Source organism: Camelus ferus, chromosome 2, assembly GCF_009834535.1.
Source record: "Camelus ferus isolate YT-003-E chromosome 2, BCGSAC_Cfer_1.0, whole genome shotgun sequence".
Classification (NCBI taxonomy): Eukaryota; Metazoa; Chordata; class Mammalia; order Artiodactyla; family Camelidae; genus Camelus; species Camelus ferus.
Window position 1 is genome coordinate 100,923,701 of NC_045697.1, and position 24,196 is coordinate 100,947,896.

The 24,196-nt window shown below is 37.5% G+C and overlaps 1 protein-coding gene across 1 annotated transcript in view; it reads right to left on the reverse strand.

Moving 5' to 3' along the window:
- The window catches only part of INPP4B (inositol polyphosphate-4-phosphatase type II B), a 643,844-nt gene that overhangs the window by 90,946 nt on the left and 528,702 nt on the right, over positions 1-24,196 (reverse strand). Inside the window, exons 19-20 of the mRNA XM_032464080.1 lie at positions 16,090-16,293; positions 1,169-1,328 (exon numbers count right to left, since the gene is read on the reverse strand). Of these exons, the coding sequence (XP_032319971.1) occupies positions 1,169-1,328; positions 16,090-16,293 (364 nt within the window). The remainder of the gene's footprint in view (positions 1-1,168; positions 1,329-16,089; positions 16,294-24,196) is intronic.

The window sequence follows — 24,196 nt, forward strand, 5'->3', positions numbered from 1 at the left end:
CATAGAGGATGAAGACCCTCTCCAGTAAGAAAACTTCAGAAAGCCATCGTTTACAAATGTGATTTAGAAGTGGTTCTACTGTTAATCAAGTGATGAAAGATTGATGTTTCACATAATTAAACTCCTGATGAAAACGTGCGTAATGAAAAATCAGGAAAACAAATTGAGAAAACAAATTTAATTTTATAAGCAGCCGTATTTTCTTATGACTTACTTTCTTAAAGGAAAAGGAAACGCTGATTTTAGAAGACGAGGTTAGAGCAACACTCTTTTTCTTTCCAAACCCCTGAGATACCCATAAAGAGGGCTGAGATAACTCTCATGGTAGGTCTTACTACCAGAAAGAAATACAGAAATCTGTCTTAGTTCTTGTTGTCAAAATTAATCAAATTAACCAAAAAAAAAAAAAAAAAAAAAAAAAGAAAGAAAGAAAAGAAAAAAAGCCATTTATAGGGACACAACTGTGATGAAAATTATGATGATCGTATTTGCTAGTGAACCTTGTAATAAGTCATATATTTGAAAGTGTCTACATATGTGTCTACCTATAATGACATAGACACCCACATGTACACGCATGTGTGTGTGTGTGTCCATACATGTGTCTATGAAGGTCTAGACTTTGTGAAAATATGAAAATATACCTTTGGAATAATGCACACATGTTCTTCTTATATGATACTAAAACTTCCTATACATTTTTTAAATAATTCACAACATTATTCCTCAGAATGAGGCAAAAAGCATTTTATCATATTGCCTTCTTTTAGGAACCATTTTGAGATACTGCAACACAATATCCCTCAAAGTTTCTAAGGGTTTTAAGAGCAGATGCTTGTTTTTCTTCCTAATACAATTTTGGAGGAATGTGTAAAAAGTAGATTAAACTATGTCAGACTCTTTAAAAGAAAACACTGTTCTCCTTTCAAGAAGGTTTTTAATGTAGCAAAAAAAAAAAAAAAAAAAAAGAGCATTGCAAGCAGTTCTGAAAACACAACCAAGATGCATTTGATAAATAGCCTTCCATCACCCCAGCCAGCAGTGGAAAGTATGCTATCAGCACTTTCATCAAAGGCACTAGTGACTCCTCTTTTTCTACCTCATTTTTTCTTGGCTTTCTTATTTTGTTTACTCAGTCAGTGATTGGAAAACAAAAATGATTCCTTACCCTTTGGATGAGTTATGATGGAGTCCACTAAAGAAGGGTCCTTTTCTCCATCTTGGCTGCCGCCGCTGCTACCTTCACTGCCGGCATCTCTTTCGATCAGTTTATCCACCATGGCAATGATGCAGTTCAGGCTCTTCCCCACGTTGGCCCACACCCTGTCCTGAAAAGAGCATGAGTATCACTACACGGTTGTATGATAAAAACAAGAAAAGGCAAAATCAGATAAACCCATTTGAAAGAAGCAGGTAGAGGAGCAAACCTAAGAATGCAGCCTGAGTAACTCTTACGCCCCCATTAACTTGGCCAAATTATGGACACACAAGAAGCCTATTTCCTCTTAGTAAAGCATAGGTTAAGTGTTACAAATCTTTTTATTTAGTCCATTATTTTTCCTCTGTCAGAAACCACCGATGAACCACCACACAGCACTAATCCATAATTGAGTACAAATTGTGACATTTTGCACTGGGGACATCTATTTTCCTCATCAATACTTAATAAGAAAGCAATGATACACCAATACTTTTAAAGAATGGCCACCATTTGCATTCAAACTTCTTTTTCTTTTTATTGTGATAATACATACATAACGTAAAGCTGACCATTTTCACCACTTTTAAGCGTACGGTCCAGTGGCATTAAGTACGTTGACACTGTTGTGCAGCCGTCACTACCATCCACCTCCAAGATTGTTCATCTTCCCAGACTGAAACTTTATACCCTTGAAAGACCCATTCTTCCTTCTCTCAGTGCCTAGCAACCATCATTCAACTTTCTGACTCTATGAATTTGACTGCTCCAGGTATTAGAAGTTCTTTCAACGTGGACTTCAGACCACGCCTAACAGAATGACCCAGAGAATTAAAATGCAGATCCCTGGGTGGCACCAAGTTAATCAGAACCATTGGGAACTCCACACTGAAGTTCTGATAGGCTCTTCAGGTGCTTCTGACCACACTAAGCCTGAGAATGTCTACTCAATATTATGTGCTTCGTCTACATTAAGAAACCACTTTGGTTGATTTAAGCCTAAGGTTCCTCTCTGTCACTAATATTCCTCGTTCTGATTAGCATCCATTTTTGCTAAGGGCAATATGTAACACCGAATTATTTGATTCATAAAGTTCCTATCTTTTTAAATAAACATTTTAACTCAGGTATCATCATGGTGGCCTGTCACGCCTGCCTTCCCTTCTTGTTTCTCTTCCCCCGTCGCTTGGATGGAGGCATTGACTCTTCATCTGTGATGCTTATTTTACGGCTCAACTTGATGGGATCACAGGGTGACCAGATGTTTGGCCAAATGTTATTTTTTATGGGTGTGTCTATGAGAGCATTTCTAGATAAAACTATCATTTGAATTGGTGGATTCAATAAAGCACTTTGTCCCCCACCCCACAAATGAGGGTGAACATCATCTAATCCATTGAGAGCCTGCATAGAACAAAAAGGTAGAGGAAGGAGAAATTTGACCCTTTCTGCTTGATTGCTTGAGGTAAGACATCAACCTTCCCCTGCCCTCAGTGCTCCTGATTCTCAGGCTTTTAGAGCCGGACTGGAATCTACACCATTGGCTCTCCTGGTTCTCAGGACCTCAGATTCACACTGAACAACACCTTCAGCTTTCCTGGGTCTCCAGCTTGCAGACGGCAGATCATGCCACTTCTCAGTCTCCAAAATTGTGTGACTTAATTCTTTATAATAAATCTCTTCATATATATATGTGTGTGTACACATATTTATAATAAATAATATCCTATTGGCTCTACTTTTCTGGAGAACCATCTCTAATATGCCACTGCATATGATCCAAATGGATTTTCAGTGCTTTTCCTGCATCTTGCCATAAAGAAATCTCGCAGTACGTGCTTTCTCTGTAATAGAGCTATTTCAGGCTCCTGGAATAGCACATAGTGCAAAGACAATATGCAATTATACTACTTTCTTAGTGGTTTATATATTTTTTTACCCAAATGTTTTTTTTATCTAAGTTAATTTTGTTAGTTTATAAACATATAAACTAATTTTGGGTAGGAAGAAAGAACTGTATTTGAATTTAGATTATTTGATGGTTGTCTTGTAAAGACTAAGTTGCCTGAATAATTCAACCACATTAACACAAATCTGGGACCGTGCAGACATGCATAATAGCTGAGCGGGAAAGCGGGTTTAGTAGAAAAATAGCGCATTCAAAGTTACAAAAGGTTAAGTTTGAGGTCTGCCTATGTGACACACGACCTATGATACCTTGGGAAAAACACTTCATTTCTAGTAACCCACAGCTGGTTCATCTACAGTTTAGAATGATAATTCTTTGCCCTACCTACCTCACCATGCTTCAGTGGGAGTGAAATAACATGGTTTCTATAAAAGTGCTTAGTAAAATTATTACAATTTGGCAAAATCACATCCTTTCCTTTCTGGCTTTCCTAAATGAATTAAATTTGCTTTCCATCACCTTGTAATCTTGGGTGTAAATTAATCACAAATAACCCTAACAATTTTTCCCCTAAAAGCAGATCTCTTCCCTCCCCCAAGGGATTGCAAGCACTTTCCTTCTGCTTTTAGTTAACAGCAATCATATCCATAGATTAAATCATCTGCCTGTTGTCTGAGAAGGTGAGCTGGAGACACCTCTGAGCCATGAACCGTGAGACCTAAAAAGCTCACCTCTCGGAGGAGGAAAGGCTGAAGAAAAATAAGCAAACTGAGGTCCTGACATCATTCAAATTGGAATTTGCTGAGAAGCTTATATTCCAGACCATAATATCAAATGGAACGGCCCCCATTGTGAATATGTCTTAATCGCCATCACCAACTGCACCTCTCAGGCTGCTAAACTGAAAAATAAAGCAACTTTCCAGCTAATATGGGGAATAAACTCTGCTATTGAGGGGAAAAGGGGAAGAGAATTGCTCTTAATTTTCCAGATTAACTTTGTACATGAACTACATTTTCAACCCTCTTCCTGTTGCCCATATTAAGAGGAAATTTTATATTTTGACAAAAGATACGTAGAATTGCAGGCTGTCTTTCTTATGTAAAGGCATGTAAGGGATGGATCAACTGCTCTTAATCACATCTTTGAAGAGTTTGAACAGAAGGGTATATAAAAGGATGGTTTTATGTTCTACACCTATACATTGTTCTTCTTCCTTCACAGATACTTCGGGTAGCAGGATTCCACTGGGATAAAAAGTAACCTTTGCCATCAGTAGAGAGATCTTACTTGGCTTGAGGAGCAAAGCTGAGTGTGTTCAATGACCAAGATCAACAACCATATAGTGACGGATTATGTGGTAAACAGTCGAAAAACATTTAAGTCATTAAAACGCTTGGAGGACACACAAACTGGGAGCACGTTGTTGGGGGTGAGTTTCTTATGCAATAGTAATACATGCATAATTGAATTCTTTATCAAAGGCACACTCAGCAGCAGACCCCCAGCAGACTCAATCTGGTCTTGAGCTTCTGGGGAGGAGACCCTGCCTCACTGGTGATGAAACAACACTGACACTCCTTCCTTCTCTTTCACGGCATCGACAAAGTAGATTAACGTTACTGATTAACATTTCTGACTCTAATACTAGACTATGAGTTATTTGAGGGCTGTATCCTCACCGCACAGCGTGGGGACTGGAAGAAAGGCAGAGAGGGGTGGGCAAAGGAGGGAGGGGGAGAGAGAGGTCTCCAACCCAGAGACAGACTGAGGGTTTCTGTTCATGATCACCTAGTATGTGAACATTAGCTAATTTAACCTTCAAAAACCAACCCATTGGGTCCATAGTATTAACTCCATCTTTAAAGATGAGGAGAATTCAGCTAAGAGATATTGACTGATATTCAACATTAAAATGGTATAACTAGACTAGAAATTTCCATTTGATTCCAAAGGCTTGATTCTTCCCCTATGATTTCTCACAAGTTCTGGTACACACAGTAGGGATTCCTCTTCATGAGACTACCAGAACTTTGGGGACAAGCTAGACAGAAGAAGGTGGGGAGAGGCAGCCCAGGAGGGCAAGGGGTAGGTGTGTGTTACCTCACAGGAGCAAGGTTAGGTGTTAGCTATCTGAGACTTAGGAATGAGCCCAGTGTCAGGTCCTGGACTAAGAGATGACTCTATGAAAAGGACAGGCTGGTCCTGTGTGCCCTCAAGTCTGAAATCAACAGTGTCATAGAATCAGGATGGAGCAATCACTCGGCTAAAGGGTCAATCAGCTTGGGTCAAAGGACATAAGTGGCCAATATTAACAGAGGACAGTGTCAGCATCAAGGCCCCATATCCATTCCTATGACTGGGATATAAAACAGGGGGTGAGTTTCAGGGAAGAAAGGTGATCATTCAATTGCTAGAAGGTAATTATGAATTATTATTAATTCCTAGCCAAGATAATTATGTTGGTGCTAGGAGGCTAAAATTGGGTAGGCCAAGATTCTTGAAGATATACGTTGAATATCTGATTTCTCTCTAAAGCAAGCCACTTTCCATAATATCTCTGTGAAAATGTACACACAGAGGAAAATAATCAACAAAAATCTATTCTTAATTCCGATGATTTTTATTCACAAGGAAGATTCATTTTGTTTGATTGCTGGTATGGTGGTATGGTGGGGCCCACTCCACTTTCTTCCTTACTAAAACCCCACAATCTGTTTCAGACAGAATATGAAGAGGAAATGCTGCTTAGGGAGGAGATGACAACGGGCATGGATGTGCAAGAATGTAGCTACAGTACCTGGTGCTTCCAGCCCCCCAAACCTGCCCCTTTTCAGGCCATGCAAGTACGATCAGCCTCCAGATTCTGTTTAGCCCCTCAGCTCCATGAGACTTTCAGCAACAAAACAAAATGACAACAAAATAAAACAACACAACAGCAACCTATCAGAAAAATAGAATCCTCCCACCTAGAAATAGCAGCCATTATCTGGCTAGTGAAGGAAGTGATGGAAAATTGGTGGATTAAAGACTAACCTTTATTAAATGGAACCTTATGGTGCACTTGACCTTCACAGAGTCTTCAGACAACCCAGCGTATTGAAAGTGAAGTGGCTCTCAAGTGTTGCTCAGCAATGAGGGCAAAAGTCAGTGGGGAACTAGCGGCAATAATTATTCCATTCTGAGTCGGGTGTTGATCATGGCTCTTATTTATTTCTGGGTTAGGACCTACGTTAACATGCAGGTCAAACCCAGTGGCAATAGGTGCACATATCTGATGGATGGAGCTGAGTAGCCAGGGGGACATGACACCTGGCAGAGTGAGCCACGAGGGCAGGGAACACGTTGCTTACTCAGCATGCCACACATTTATGAGCTTGGAGGCATCAAGAGAAATACTGACTGCTTTAGATCAGCAGTTAACTTAGAGAAAAAAAGAGTTAGGTAATGTAAGCTGCTCAACTTTTCTAGGGACACCTTTTGATCAGAAAGAATGTGAAGACAAAACCAGAACTGAAATGGGGGCCCTGTTGTATCTTTCTCTCCATGCACAATTTCCCACTTGTCACTACCAATTTCCAAGCCCTTTGATTAGAATCAGCCAGTAAATTAACAAGGCCAATCTCATCTCTAAAAAGAAGCTTCAGTTTATCCTTGGGCTGACTGAGAACAAGCTGCATTATACTGGCCTAGTTCCTCCACACAGCAAACCTTTGTTCTTTCCATAGCTTGATAGCTCTTCTCTCTGAACCCTAACTTTACCCAGACTGTTAGGTGAAAGGAGTTGCACTTAAGATACTTTATGGTACAAACTGGCACGTGTATGGCCCAAGCTACATAACACACACACACGTGCACATTCACATATAAACACACACACATCATGTCCACTAAAAACAGCCAGACATGCGGCATCCATCAGAATTAAGTGAAATTCCCCAACCTTGACTTCCTATTGATCCTCCTGCTTAACTTTACCTACCTACCCATGTAAAAATCCCAGAGCTTCATTTTCCAGTAACCACACGGCTGGCCTCACCCTGAAATTCAGTCCCTAGTCACACAAGTGGATTCAGGTGGTCAGCCACTGTTTCTCCAGCAGTGGCTTCTCCACAGTCCCCTGGTGGATCTTGCCCAGACCTATCTGTTAGCTCTCACACAATGAGGTCTGCACATGAGAGCCATGCCTTCCTCTTAGCCTTCACAGTCATGCATCACTCCTCTGACCAAAAGCAGTCTTAGCACTGCAGCAGGCATTCGTTCTTCTCTCAGCCTAGAGGCATCTCTGTAGTTGGTTCAACCTAGATAATTCTCCGTATTTCTTGTTAGTCTTCAAAAGGAAACTTCATCCAGGTCAGTCTCCTTGCTGTCCTAGCAACATGCTACTAATTAGCTCAACATATATTTTCTAGGCATCTGCCATCTGCCTGCTCAGTGCTGAAAATCAAAGAAATGAAGGAAACCTTGGAGGAACCAATATTTCTAACTTGACACAAGCTGCTTTTCGTGCTTAGAGTGCCTTCTCCCTTCCCTTCCATCAATCCAAATTCTCATCCCTTCAAGTCTCACCATCTCCAAGAACTGTTCTTGTTACTCTCTTTGCTTAACATATTTTTTATTTCTGATTTTTTATTAATCCTTTTATTCTCAGGCCCTAGTACTTATCAGGTGATAGATAAACAAAAGAATGAATAAATGAAGGAAGGAAAAAAACAAAGGATAATTTTCTCATCTTCTCCAACCCTCATATAACTTCTCTCTGAATCCTTTGACATTTTTAATGTGTATCACATAACCACCTCCATTCTGGGAATGTCTTTCAGTATATCTGCTTATGTTTACAAGTGTTGGCCATTCATTTGAATTAGATTATATGGCTGTTGAGGTCAGGATCCATATTTTATACTTAATTTGTTTTCCCCCAATTACCTATAGCATTGCTGCACATCACTGATGCTTAATTAACATCTGTTGATTGACTTAACAGCCTGCTACCTGGTAGTAAAAATAAATTAAGATACAACTATAAGAAGTATTACCACATGCATCTTCAAATTGAAGTTAGAACTAAGCTCACATTCTGTGTGGCTCAGTTCACTGTAATATATGTCTCATCATGCTAAAACTTTCAATTCTGTGAAATATGAAATAAAGCTTTTGTTTAATAATAAGCCAAAGAATGTCAGTGATTGACTAAAGCTTGTAATTTTCAATTGGTAACTGGATGTTATCTTTGCACCATCAGATAGTTGCACAACTGGCTGAATTATATGACATTATCAGTGAGTGTGCTACACACAGCCAAGTTCCAGGATTGATTTTTTTTTTAACTGAATGTACCCTGATAAATCAAATCAATAGTCTGCCTCTATAGACCTCAGTATTTCTTTTAACTATTCATTACATTTGGGGTATTCAAAAATTACTTAGGAAATAATATCTCACTATTCACATTAGAATGTATTAAAGTTTGAGGGCACTTGATTTAAATGTAATCATAAATTTCAAAAATGTGTGTATGCAGTTTGCAAAGCAAAATACCTGACGCTCAACAAGGCATTGTCAGAGTCAGGGAAGTATCCAAGGGAGACGATGGTCTCCAATAGGAAACCACAGGAAAATCACCATTACTTAAATAAACATAAAATATACATTGAAGTAGGATGTATATTAGGTGCTATAAAACAGGGGGCTGAAGGTGAGTGTATTAACTGCATGTGGGAAAATCGAGAAACGGGCAGGATTTCATGAATATGCATGCACATAAAGATCTCATCTGGGGTTTCTTTTCTTTAATAGAACATTTGTGCACTTTAATGGACAGTCATGAACTTGGCTTAATCACCTTTTGTGGACTTTAATATCAGATAAGTATGCAGAGCACATTTCTCCTGGGTGAAATGGACTGGAGAAGTTCAGGAATGTTCCCCATACATCAGGAAAACAGATGACAGAACACTTGCCGTTGCCACACAGGGAACAACTGGCCTAAATTCTCCCTGTCTTTGTCTGTCCTTTCTGATGGGGAGAGTGGATGCTTTCAAAGTCCCCTCCTCATTATAAGATTAACAAAACCACACAACCCTATTGTGTGTGACTCACAGATGAAAAAGACAAAGCTGGGACAAAGGTAAAATAGTTGCTTCCAATTTATATTTGCTGGGAAATATCTGAAATTACTTCTGTGTAACCAGGACTTCTGTAACCTGCACATGAATAATCAACTAAAAGACAAATCGCCACCACGGGGTTTCTAGGAGCTACTGGAGGCCTTAACTCGTCATGTTCCTAAATTTGGTCCTTTCCAATGTTCTGTGTCCATCATGAATTTTATCGCTTTCTATGTTTGGAGAGAATTGTGAAGAGGACTTGAATAGTCACCTCAGAGTTGGTTATGACTCTGGGAAATATGCACTAAGGAGAGAGAGATTTAACTGGGTAATTTTGGTTGGAAGAGAGAAACAAAAAAATTCCTCAAAAAAGATCAAGAATTCTATTGGAGGAAAATTTGCCCCTAACATAGTGCAGAGTTATATTAAATTTAAATATTATGTGTTTCAAAATAAGAAGGTAAACAAGCACAATAATTTGAGGGCAAATTTCAAATTCATTAATCTATTCTACAAATCAGTATTGGGCACCTTTTATGTGCAAGGGCTCTGCTAACTGTGGGGCAGCAAAGTGAGCATGACATTGTCTTTGCTCTTCAGGAGCTTATAAAGTTCATGAACACATGGAAGAAACAGACATATAAACAACTAATTTTAATTCAGTGCTCAGAGGCTGTGTGATTATGGGATGCAAGAATAGCGCTTTATTATACAAAAATGTTTTGGAGTTGAATGCATACATACGTATATATACATATATCTCTATAACATAAAATTTGGATACAAATGGCCATATTTTAGTGGACATTCTACTGAGTCAGGTAATTAAGCCATAAGGTATTAGTTTAGAAAAGTTAAATCACAGTTTAGTATCTAGTTGTCTAAGAGAATTCGTTACCTCTGAAAAATGGGAATGATTTATCTCCTTCTTATTAAGATCAGGTCAGTGGTTTCACAGGCATAATTCTAGCCAGTCAGAGAACTGAAGAGAATTGCTTTTGCATATCAGTTGGCATTGGTGCCTCTGCACTATGCATGCCTTGATCTATTTTCCCTAGAGGTAAGGTCTAAGATGGAGATAGAAACTGATAAGAGAAGTTGAGGATACAGACCACAGCAGATGGCCTGTGGAGGATGAACCTGGCTAGATGGGTCTTGTCCTCAACAGTTAGTAATACGTCGCAACCATATATGCCCACTGCTATGAATTATAACAATACAAATAGCTCTATTAATACTCCTATCAAGGTGAAACATTCATATTTGTTCTCTACCTCATGAGAGAAAGGTGTAGTACAAACTGAACTGTGAGCATTTGGTAAAGAACATATCAGAAAGTGGTTCATACAATTCTTCCTCCAAAACACAATCACTGGGAATACTAAGTTACCAAGAAACCACTATTTTTTTCAGGTTGTATGGGGACTTTATTAAAAGGATGCTTGCCATAAGTATCACTGTGAATTTGTGCTATTGCTTCTACAATCTATGAAATTATTGAAGTTTTTACAGATTCATGTGGACCATCTATTGTGCTTATGTGACATATACACATTTTACTGTAATAAGTCATAGAAAATGTTCTCCTAGCTTAAGAATAGAAACTAATATTTAAAATTTGATTTACATTTACAACATGAAGAAGGGAATTAATTGGCTAATTTGGATGCTGAAATGTTGCCTGATACGGAAATGTAGTTCAGCCAAAACATAGGTTTGGGATACGGTTAAATAATAAGTTCTCTTAGTTCTGCACTTTGCTGGAGTGGATTGGAATATAAAGCATCAGAAGCTTATCTTTTTCCTTTTAACAATTTTTGAATAAGGGTAGGCAGATGTAGCCCCCAGCTTGTCAGTGTAGTAATGTGGAAGTTAAATCACAGTGTTCTGGAGAATAGTATAATTACTGGAAGCCACAAAAACTGGGTCAATTTAATACTTTGGTTGGATGATATACTTTCATATTTTGGACAAACCAATCTTGGAATCCCAGCTGTTGGAAGCATCTGTTGTAGAGATGGAGAGAAAGAAAAGCAGTATGTCATCTTTACCAGCTGAAAGATGAAGAATGCTGTATGCATCTATTTCTTTGCACAGATTGTCATAAAATCCCAATATTCCTTTGGGGCCCAATTGTTTACTAACTTTTCAGGAAAATTAAACCTTTAAAGCTGTCAATTATTTAATAAGTAAAATTCAGCAAATAACAGACTTTATTTTTGATCAGTGATCATTTTAGTTTCAATCTCTTCCATATTGACTAGATAATTATTATCCAGATTCAGATGTCATCAAATTTACCAACAAAACAAACTGAACAGAGAAAGAACATTCTCATACTGACTGAGAGTCAATAGAGATTCTTCTATCACCTGATCTCCAAAAGAAAAGTTTTTACATGCAAAGCTAAGTCGACAGAGAGTAATTTATTCATATGTATTTACTTTCCAAATCTTTATTATGAGAAGCTAATTGCTGCTGTTCAAGTTAGTTAAAACTGTTAAAACTACATCACTACCAGAAATTAAATAAAACAGATTTTTAAAAAATGGAGCTATTGTAATCTTATGGGCAAACTTAAACCAACCTACGTGATCAGAGAATATTTTTGTATGATATCACAGAAAACCAATTAAATTAGCTTAAACACTGAATTATTTCAGGAAGTTGACTAGACTTGTAATCAGTGCCGAAACTTTTCTAACACCTAATTAACTAAGAAAAGCAGTACACAAATTATGTTTCCAATTCATTTAATAGCACAGCCTCTGAAGGTATTTCCAATTAGCCACATTTTCTTGGGATTTACTGAAATTTTCAAAATTAAACAATGAAAGTTTAACATTGAAAACAACGTTAAATGGTTGTGCCTTTGGTGATTTTTAAATTTTAAATAAAGGATTTCCATCTCTTGGCACAGGGATCTTTGTAAAAGAAAGTGGTTGCTAAGAAAAATCAATAAAAATGCTATATAACAATCAAACTTGGTTATTGTTTGCAAATAGAGTAAAATTATATTAGGAGAAGAGAGTTAGAAGTAACTTTGAGTGAGCAAGAGTTTCCTTGTAACCGTGGTCAATTTATCATAGTATTTATATGCTTTCTAGAAACAGTGGGTTCTGGAGAAAACTCAGCAGTTACACCAAAGGAGAGGAAGACGTAGATCATTATTACCCTACCCTTTTTCCCTTTGAAGGAAACCAAAAGAACCAGAGAAATTGAGAAGGCACTCCTGCATCAACTGGAAAAAAAATACCAGGCAGACTTTTTCCTACCAAGGTATTCCCAAGAGAACAACCGAAGGTGAGCCAACATCCATGCAGACTCCTACTGGAATCTTGGCTAGACCTCTCAAAGGACTGGGATTTCCCATTTTTTTCAAATGTCGTTAATATGCAACACTATCTTTTTTTGTTGTTGTTGTGCCTCTTTGAAACTTTCACCACTCTTCTCAGCCCATCCTCACTGCTCCCTTCTCTTTGCACACGATTCTACTTTAATGATAAAAGAAGCCATTCAAGTTAATATTCAAAATACATAAAGAACTCATACAACATAATAGCAGAAAAAATTGAATAAAATAAACACAACAAAACAAAAAAAACCCACACAATTAAAAAATAGGCAGAGGAGCTGGATAGACATTTTTCCAAGGAAGACATGAAAAGGTGCTCGACATCACTCATCCCCAGGGAAGTGCAAACCAACACCACAATGAGACACACCCCACACTTGTTAGAATGGCTGTCATCAAAAAGACAGCAGACAACAAGTGCGGCAGAGGATGTGAGGAAAAGGAAGCCTTGTGCACTGTTGGTAGGAATGTTAATTGGTGAAGCCAACGTGGAAAATAGTAGAGAGGTTCCTCCAAAAATTAAAAATAGAACTACCACATGATCCAGCAATTCCTCTTCTGGGTATGTATCAGAAGGAAACAAAATCACTATCTCAAAGCGATATCTGCACCCCCGTGTTCACTGCAGCATTATTCACCATACTTAAGATATGGAAATAATCTGTGTCCATCAACAGATGTATGAATAAAAAAGGTGGCAAATATAAATATATACAATTCAGCCATAAAAAAGAAGGAAATTCTGTCATTTGCACCAACATGGGTGGGTCTTGAGGGCATTATGCTAAGTGAAATAAGTCAGTCAGAGAAAGACAAATACTGTATGATCTCACTTACATGTGGAATCTAAACAAAACAAAACAAAACAAAAACTCATGGAAACAGTTGAATGGTGGTTGCCATAGGCAAGGAAGGGGAGACAAAATGGGTGAAGGCAGTCAAAAGGTACTAATTTCCAGGTATAAGATAAATAAATCCTGGGGATGTAACGCACAACATTGTGACTATAGTCAACAATACTACATTGTATATTTGAAAGCTGCTAAGAGAATGGGTCTCAAAGTTTTCATCCTAAAAAATAAAACTGTAACTGTGTGGGGTGATGGATGTTAACTAAATTTACTGTGGTGATTATTTCTACATCACCACTATATATTACATTACCATATTACTTCTATGTGTATATTATATATTTATAATCATTGCTGTACATCTTAAACTAATACACTGTTATATGTCAGTTATATCGCAACAAAACTGGAGAAAAAAAATATTTTAAACAAAGAACAAAGAATTCATCCAGCCCTATTCACCCTCACAAACGTTAAGTCCATTTTCACACCCTCCCTGCAGTCTTGGCAGAAGGGCACCCTTCTGCCCAGGACTCTTCTCCTCCTGCCTCCTAAAATTGGTCATCTTTTCTCTGTTAGGATTTCTTTCTATCAGTCATTGCCTCTCTGCCTCTCAGCCTCTCAGATGGCTTTTGGAGGATAAACATGTTCAATTTCACCACTTTTGAAACAAAAACAACACTAATTAACACACACACAGACACACACACACTCCAAAGCTCTCTCTCCATCTGTCACCTAATGTGCTCCAGTCTAAAGGCCACCTCATCCTCTTTCTCAAGCTGTCAACTTCTGTTCACATTTACATCCTAGGAATTACTTCTGGAAGCCCTGCGTGACCACCAGACTCCTGCTTTACCCCATGTGTAACCCTAAACTGCACTGTCGTTGCCATTTGTCTTTTTAGAGCCCTGAACAGGCAGTGGAGCCCTTGCAGCCTTGGGCGGTTCACCTCTGTGTCCCCGGGACACGCACAGTGAGTGACCCCGGCAGATCAGGGGCTCGCTCACCCCCACTGAACTGAGCAGTGCCCCGGAAACCTCCCCAGCTCACTAAGTTTCCCACTCTCTGCCTTCTTTCCCCATCATGAGAAGTTTCTGTGTTTAAACTTTTGAGCTGGAGTCTCTTTAGCAGAGCCTGTTTTTTCCCACTGGTCTCTCCCCGTCCTGGTCACAACAGTTTGTAACGACGTATTAACACATGCTTATCCACCACTAGATTCTGAGCACTAGGACCTATGGGTGTAGTACTTCTCTTCCCATTTGGAGCACCTGTGATCTAGAAGGTCCCAAATGAATCAAAAGACAAGGAAATACGGAGGGAGGGAAGGAGGACAGTTTGAGGACAAGGTGTGGGAGAGGGTTTGCACAACACAAGGTGAAAATCATGAGAATTCAAAAGATACTCAATTCTAAAATTCTCACTTGATCTAATATACAAGGGTAATTATTTGTCAAAAAGTTAACACTGTGTGTTTCAGTGAAATACAGGTTCTATTCTAATCCACCCAAATTCTTTAAATAAAAAATTTGCAATCCACATTTATGATCTATCCCGTTTCTTCATTTATCTCAAGGGGTAGTATTGACCCTCATAATAAGATTATATAATTTACATGTCGTACAAAAGAATGCAGACCACGGTAATACGAATGTAATGCCATGCATTTGCCCGGGCCTTTCCAGGTACCACGGCATCGTCACACAAGTGAACCGTTTATCTCAGGACCACACAAAGAGCTAAGCAGAACAGGGGCTCTTATTTTCATTTTGCAGTTGAGAAAACTGAACTTCAGAGAGGTTAAGAGACACGCATGCCTTGGAGCTGTGAATAAATTGAAGAAGAAGTTGAAGATGAAAGGGAGAGATATTAGATTTGCTCTTTTGAAAATGACTCAGTGGGAGAAACGCGATCTTCATCAGCAACAGCAAATACTTATTCAGCATTTACCTCTTGAAGCCCAGCTCTGTCTTCCCTGGGATAGAAATTTTATCAAAAGAAAGAGCAGGTATCATGTCAGAGTCCCTCAGACAGCAATTTTTTGAGCAACTGGGCCTATCAAATAAATTACTTCCCAAACACTTCAGGTGGCAGGAAAAGTAATCATTAGCTGTTTAATATCTAATACAGCTAGGATACTACAGTATTTTCTTGGTTATACATACGATACAGTAAAGAGTCTCGTTCTCTCTGTGTGTGACGTGCATATATTTTAAAGCTTCTTGAACAATTAATGTGTTGATAATTAATATGTATTAATATGTATGCAGGAAAAACACACTGCCCTCTCACTCAGCATCTTGGTTCTCTCCTGCTTTAGTCTGTCCACCTAGAGTTCCTACCACCATGTTGCCTTCTTTTGTTTATTTGTCCTTACTAGTTATTTTTTCAGATGCTTTTATGTGGTCATTCTTCTTCCAATTTTAGAGAACTTGGAGCATCATTTTTTACATTTTTTACATCAAATAAAATATGATCAGGAATAAAACTTCCACTTACAAACTGCCCCTAAGGAAAAATGTGACCTATTCGCCCACAATCTGTATTATGACTGCTTTCTGATTTCTTTCGATGAGAAGCAGAGATTTCTTATCATTCTTGGTTTACTTCTCAGAACTAATATCAGGAAGCAAGTCATGTGGGAAAAAAAAAAAAAAAAGACTTACCCACTCCTCCTCATCATAGTCTGAATGATGCGGTATGGAGTCCTGTCTTCTCATCGGCGGCGGGGGGTCCTGGGGACTGTGCTCCTCCGTGCCGTCCTTAGGAGACGGTGGCTTCTTAAGGACCCCTCCCGGCCTGGCAGTGTAAAGCGCTAGAAGAGCGCTTCTGACCAGTTGATCCTTGAAGGCATGTACAAAATGCTCTGTCTGGAAAGCAACGGGCGATGATTAGAAACAGCATGGTAGGCATCTCCACGTAGAGCTATGGAAAGGTCAGCTGCAGATCCGTTGGCACTTAAGTGGTGTGGATGGTGGAAAAAGCGCCGGCAACAGAGAGAGAAAATGATTCATGTCAATCGACGGACAATAGCTTGGCGTGGGGCTGCTGCCAGGGCCTGCGTCTCCTATTCTAAAGTTAACGCTGCGGTTCTACACGCGCTGTAAACCCCATCTGTCTTCTCAGCCCCCTCTCTTTCAGTTCCAAATCTTGTCTTGAGATGTATTTCACTGAGGATTACCATTTGAACACCATCTATCTACCCGCTGTGCCTTTCAAGTAATTCCAAACACACCTTTAAAGAAAATGGATCAGACTATGTAGAGTTTATATTTTAAACATAATTAATTGCTAAAGAAAGACATATTTAAAAAAAAAATAGAGGCAGGAGAGCTTTTTCTCTTTTTAGCATCATGGACAGATTTCAACAGGAGAGATGACACAGGCAGTTTTTCCCCTGAAAACATTTGGCTTTTACTTCCTATTATTACCCCCTAAACTGTCTCCTCTACCAAATGGTTTCAGTAATGTTCAGTGTTAACGAGGTTACTGTGAAACTTGCCATGGTAGATTTTACAAGCTGGTGGTAAATATCTAGTAAGTACTATTGTAATGAAGGCTTCCCAACAATAAAGAACTTTTACAGCTGTACTTTGCAATTTCCTGATGAAATGTTTAATGGCTTCACCAGATAATGTACTGGAGGGTGCAGTAATTGATTTTATGTATAATAGTACACTTAACATGCACGTGGCCTAACAATCTGTTCAGTCAAAGAGCAGAGAACTAACTCAAGCACTGACCCATATCGTTAACATATTTATATTTTGTAATCTGTTGGAAAGGGGCCTTTTAACCCATAGCATTATTTCGAATAACACCATTTCATGAGACACTTCGGATATAATGCTGTCTTCACTATTGCTGCAACTCAAGGTAATCATTTATGTGTGCTCTCTCGATATGCATTCAACAGTGCCACGCCCAATAATGGCTACTAAATTGTTTCTAAATCTCCCTGCTGTGAATGTCAGCAAGCATGGAAAACCAGTTACACCACATGCAAAACAAGTGCCTAATAAGACTACATCGTATCTGCAGGGTACAGCTTTGTACTAGACCATGAAGTTCTAGAGCTAGAAGAGAACTTGAGTGGACCTCTTCCACTAACCAGATTGAAAAAATCACTAAGCAGAAGTGTGGTGACCTGTCCAGGGTGGACTGCTGATCGGCAGCGCAAAAGAAACAGGGACCAAGTTTGCTAACAAGTTTGCTTACTCACATCTCTACCACAACCATCAGCCTAGATGCTCCTGGTCATCTTCCTCTTCTTCTCTAATCCCAGCTCCCCAAGTGTTCTGATCATCTACCGGCTCTCCTAGTGACTGTGCCCACAACTGCTGATGTAACTATCTGCACTGCTCAATTTTACTGGATATTTTAAACACTCTTTTAATCTGTTAATCTCTTAGTCACATTGAAGGCACTTTGAAGGTGTAGATAAGAAATATAATAAAAAAGGATCTATTAGAATAAAAAGATGGAAAGTATTTTATAATAAATTAGAAAATAAAAATTTAAAAGGTAGATTTTTAATTCAAAGAACTGCTGAAAAAGCTGGCTAGACGGTACTTAGACAAGTCAGTATATTTACAGCAAAATGGGGAAACATGCTGTTAACATGATTTTCCAAATAGCATGGATGTGTCCATCGATGTGAATTACATATTAAAAATGTGAATTTGCTTCCATTCAGTTTAACTAAACTATTTCCCTATTGATAGTTTCAGTAAGTTCTTTTGATTTATTTTTAGAGCAGAACAGCTTGACTTCTTTGAATTCCTGCTACCACAGCTCCACTCTCCACAACACTCACTAATTACTATGTAGCTGAATACTATTCACAGCCAATGAAATTTCCTATGGTTCTTATAATCACCATCATTTCTTCCCGTAGCATGCACACACAGAGTTTCCTTTTCATTTATTCAAATCTCATGTAGGCTGATTTATTACCAAAGACATGGGAAATAATACAATCGATTCTTGCAGTTTTACAACCTAGACTTTTTGGAGGATAGCTGAACGTAACACACAAAATTTTAAATAAACACAGTAAAAGCTGATCTACTTTGTGTCTACACTCAAAATTTTAACTGACTCCTTGAAAACTCTCTGGATCACCAAGATCCTGCGCGTAGAATCATATTCTGTTAGAAAAATGCAAATTATTCCATGGCAAAATCCATGTGACCTGGAAAAAAATCTTAATTTTCTTGACCAGTGTTACTTGGTAAATGTAGACCAATGCAGACCCAGACGTTTTACCATCAAAATAAACAAGCCTGAAGAGATTAACGTAGTCACTCAATTTGACACATTGGTATGTTGCTGTTCTTGCTACTGAGATAATATTAGGGGAGTTAAATGTCATGGGAAATAAGTGACTCTGAGCTGCCTATTTACTCAGAGTTCTGAAAACCTTTTCCCTTTTTTTTTTTTCCTTAGTGTCGACTACAATAAATGAAAAAGAAAAGCTTTCTAAATGTTACTGTAAGGGTAGGCAAAACAATTCATTTAAAATACCAGCATAAGAATAAAGTAAAAAAAAAGCTTAACTTCTGAACCTAAGCTATATCTATTTCACTTGTTCCATATTTTAAAAAGAGAAAGAAATCTTATCTTAAAAATGAAATGTTTTCTTGCCTTACTGCCATTTTTCCAATTCATATTCCCCTACAAGTATTCTTCAAAGGAACATACAGAATTATCTGCCAGTATAAAACTACTAAAAATTGCTTCTCCTGGGGGTACGATCCCTAGTTTCCTGAATATTAATACCAGAGGAGTAGTTAGGATATGTTCATTCAGAACCACTCTTCTAAACTAGAGGACTCAACAAATTAAGCAAAGTCTCATTCTATTCAGAATCTCCTTAGAATCACTGAAAAAATTCATGGCCATGCCTCGTCCTATCTGCCATATAGAGATACCATAAACAAGTAATTATCATTTTAGTAGTCATGTAGATGGCAAAAAAAAAAAAAAGAATTCTGTTTATTTTTAAACTTGATATGTTCTAATGATTTCATAGAGCCATAGTGTTATACTTGACATCGGTGCATTGATATGTGTTTAACATTCCCTAAAGGAAAGAACATTGAACTTTCAGCCAGGAGGGCTACCTGACATCCAGGCAGCTTATATAAATTATCCACTTGACCTTGGCTAAATCACATAACCACACTTCCTTAGCTTGTACAAAATTACAGTGCCTCTCCGTGAGACTCTTATGGGAGTTCACTGCAAACTGTGAAGTGTACTCTTCTATTTATGCTTCTTTCTTGACTGACCTTTTCAGTTTCTTTTGTTGACTCATAATCCCCTACACACTCAAAACGTGGTGAGTGGCCCCTAAAGGATCTTAAACCACTTTCTTAAAAACATTTTTACCATTGGTGACGTAACTCACTGTGCCATAACTTCAAGCATCATTTTTCATTATGCTAAGGTCTTGAATTCTGCCTACCTCTGAAGCAGCATTGTCAAGTGCTTCCATCTGCAAATCTTCTGAGTTTAGAGGTCCCAGCCTGATCTCAAGCTTTTTAAATAAATGTGTTTCTTCCAGTTTTCCATCTGAGTGGTATCACTACTGTTCAGCAACTCAGAGTTCTAACATCTGGATCATCTTCAGTAATAGTTACTTTCTGAGTTAGTGATCAAGTTTTATCAGCTGTACCTTTCCAACAGTTTCAAAGATTGACCTTTATGTTATATTCCCATTGTAAATCCCAGTTAAAATTCTTTCTGCATTCCATGTTGATACTTCCATAGTCTTCTTATTGGTTGACTTACCTTAAACTAATTGTTACTTTTTTCGGGATGCTATCCAAGGTCACCAATATTAAGACGCTGACTTTTGAATCCCAGCTCAGAACTACTGAATCAGAATCTGTATTTTAGCAAGTTCCCTCAGAAGCATTACTGGCATTTTGTGATGCTCAGTAGTTCAAATCCTCAGTCCTAGCTCAGCCTCCCTATTGCTCCTGAGATGATCTTCACAAAATACACCTCCTGGTCTTCCTCGCTCAGCAGCCTTCTCAGTACCTACAGAATCCACCTTCTCTCAGGGTAAAAACTAGGCGTGAGACAACTAGATCATTTTTTTTTTTTTAAGCTTTAAGAGACATTGTTGAACTGTTTTCCAAACTGTGCAAACAACTGTGTACCCATCAATGATGGATGAAAGCGCCAGTTTTTCCTTATCCTGGCTAACTCTTCTGTGCTCAGCCCTTTTGCTTTTAGCTGTTTTAGTGGGTGATTGATGGTACCTCATGTTAGTTTAAATTTGCATTTCCCCAATAACAAATGGTGATGAGTATCTTTCCATGGGCTTAATTGCCATCCATCATTTTTAGCAAAATGTCTTTTCAATTCTTTTGCTCATTTTAATCGAGTTTGTTTCATCATTAAGTTGTAAGAATATATATTCTGATACAAGTCCTTTGTCAGATATCTAGTTCACAAATATTTTCTCCTGGTCTATGACTTGCCTTTTCGTTTTCTTTAATAGTGTCTTCTGAAAATCTTAATGAAAGTTTTTAATGTTGAAGAAGTCATATATAATTTGTTTTTTCTTTCTTTCTTTCTTTCTGTCTGTCTTTCTTTTCCTTTTTTTTGGTCCATGCCTTCTGAGTTCTATCAAAGAAATATTTGTCTAACCCAAAATGACAAAAATTTTCTATGTTGTCTTCTAAAAGTTAATTTTTATTTTTTGCTTTCTTCTTTTAGCTTATATATTAAGTTTTAAGAAAGGTTTACTTTGCATATGGATATCCAGTTGTTCCTGCATCATATGTTAGAAAGATATCCTTTCCCCAATGAGTTTTCTTTGCACTTTTGTCTAAATTTATTTAGACACATATGTATGGGTCTATTTCTAGATTCTCTATTCTATTCCATTGATCTATAGATCTGTGTTTACATAATATGTTACAAACTCTGCAATGAATTGGTATTATTTTTGTTTAAAGGGTAAATATGCATGAGTAAATTAAACATTTGATTTTTAAATTCTGTCCACATACTTACCATCTTTGGTACTCTTATTTCGTTGGTGTAGATCCAAATTTTCCATGGTATCATTCCTTTCTGCATGTAGACATTCCTTTAAGTTTTGTTGTGGTGCAAGTCCACTATAAAATCCTCAGTTTGGATTTGTCTAAAGTGATCTTTATTTCACTTTCATTTTTGAGGCACATCTTCTCTAGATAAGGAATTATAACTTTTTGGTATATGTCAGTACTTTGAAGATGTTACTCTACTATCTTCTGGTTTGCGTAGTGTCTAATAAGTCTTTTATAATTCTCATCTGTGTTCCTCTGCAGATTATGTGATTTTTTTTCCCCTGGTTGTTTTACAGTTTTCTCTTTATCTCTATTTCTCAGCAATTTAATGATTTTATATATATATATATATATATATATATATATATATATATATATATATGTATTTCTCTTTTTTAAAAAACATTTACTTTGCTGGAATACATATTGCTTCCTGGATCTGCAGTTTCATCAAATTTTGAAAAATTTTGGCCATCATTTCTGCAAATATTTTTCCATCCCCCTGTTCTTTTATTCTAGGATTCTAATTACATGCATGTCAGATTTCTTGGTATTGTTCTAGAAGTCACTGGCGCTCTGTTTTATTTTGTTCAGTCTTTTTCTCATTGTGCTTCATTTAAATAGTTTCTAGTATTAGATTTGCAAATTCACTATCTACTCTTTTGAAGTGACCAATCTGCTAATTCCACCCAGTGCATATTTTTATTTCAGAAATCATATTTCACTTTTCTTTGAGTTCTCTGGGATCCTGTTTTTAATCTTCCATTTTTCTCCCCACCCTGTTTATAAGTTTCTTGGCTTTCCAAAATATATTAGTATGTTTTTAATTGCCATGTTAAACTTCTTAACTACTAACTACTAACAACTAAGGCTACTAACTACATCATCTCTGTCATTTCTGGGTCTGTTTCTATTGCTTGATTTTTCTTCTGGTTATGGGTCACATTTTCCTGCTTCTTTGCATGCTTGGTATATGCTTATTTAATGCCATGTATTTTTTATTTTACATTCTTGGTTGCTAGGTTTTACTGTATTCTTTTAAATAATGTTGGATTTTGTTTTGGCTTGAAGTTAAGTTACTTCACACCAGAAGGACTCAGGAAGATTCTTTCAAGCCTTATTTCTCAGCCTTGTTAGAGTGGATCAAGAGCAGCCTTCAATCTAGGACAAACTTAGCCTCACTACGAGGGCCATACCCTTCTGGAGGCTCTACGCAATGCCCTCTATATTACAAAGTCTTTGCACTCTGCCAGTGAGAAGGTAAACTATTCCCAGTCCTACATGACCACCAGGAATTATTTTGTCTGCTTATTTCTAGTATGTATTTCCCTGGATTTCAGTAGTTTATTTGCACACATTTACAAATCAGCACTCAGGTAAAGAGCTTTTATTTTATTATGATTGCTACCAAAGTGGGTTTTTAATTTTTTAAATAGCATTATTAAAGGTTACTTTTCATTTACAGTTACTACAAAATACTGGCTCTATTCCCCATATTGGCTCAATACATCCTTGAGCCTGTCCTACATCCAACAGTTTGTACCTCCCGCTGTCCCACCCCTATATTATCCCTTCCCCCCTACTGGTAACCACTAGTTTGTTCTCTATACCTGTGGGTCTGCTTGTTTTTTTTGTTTTGTTTTGTTTTTTTGTTTGTTTGTTTTTTTTCAGAAAAGCACTCATTCACAGATCTCCTGTGAGCAGTTCCCTCCTTTTGGTATGCTGTTCTGCAAATTTTAGCCATCTTGGTTTTCCCAAACTCTAATCTCTGCCTCCTCAACTTGAGAAGTTACTGTTTGGCTTCCCCTCCCTTGTGCTACAGCCTGGGCACTGCCTCCAGGAAGATGCTAGGCGGTCAGAAAGATCGCATACTTTATCTTCTTGTGCTGCCTATTTTCCCACACCTAAAAACCACTATTTCATACATTTCTTCCAGTTTTCTTGTTGTTTAACGTTAAAGGATCCATGTTACTCTATCATGGAAGAAACAGAAGTTCTAATTCCATGTATTTTACGTACAAGTATCAATCTTAATAGTATTTTATTTTCTTATCTTTATTTTCCCTATTTTTCAATATTCTAATAAATAGAAGTTTTGTTTTTATACACTATTACTTATTTCACATTTTAAATATCTACCATATGAAGGAGACTATGAAAAGAAGAAATATAAATTCTAATCCTGAAATTTCACCTTTACTGATACTAGTTATTTTCAAGTTCTTTTAGAATATAGTATGTATGCATGTGTTTGTATATATACTTTCACAGACTATAAAATACAGAAAACCTCTACTCATTTAGATCTTCTCTTTAGTTTGGGACTGAGATAGAATGGGTGAGGTGAATAAACAGTAAGAAATTCCTTCTCAGTACCTAAGTAATGAACATAATCAGTGCTCTATAAATTATGTGTATCTTCAACTCCTTAGCACATTGACTTTCTGGTTTTGTTAGTAAGAAAAACAGAACATCTAAGTTAAGTTTTAGAATGAAGTGATCTTCTCTTTCTTTGACCACAACAGAGCGCTTTGGTCTACTACGTCAAGGTTGAAAAGATAGTAGGAATTGAAAGGTGTGAGATTTTCTCAAACATATTGTGAGCATAGCCTCTAATATTGGTGACAAAATCTTATTTTTGTTGTTGTTTACCATTTCACAGTTACCATTTTGCGAAATACCCCATTCTTTTAAATCCTTAGACTGT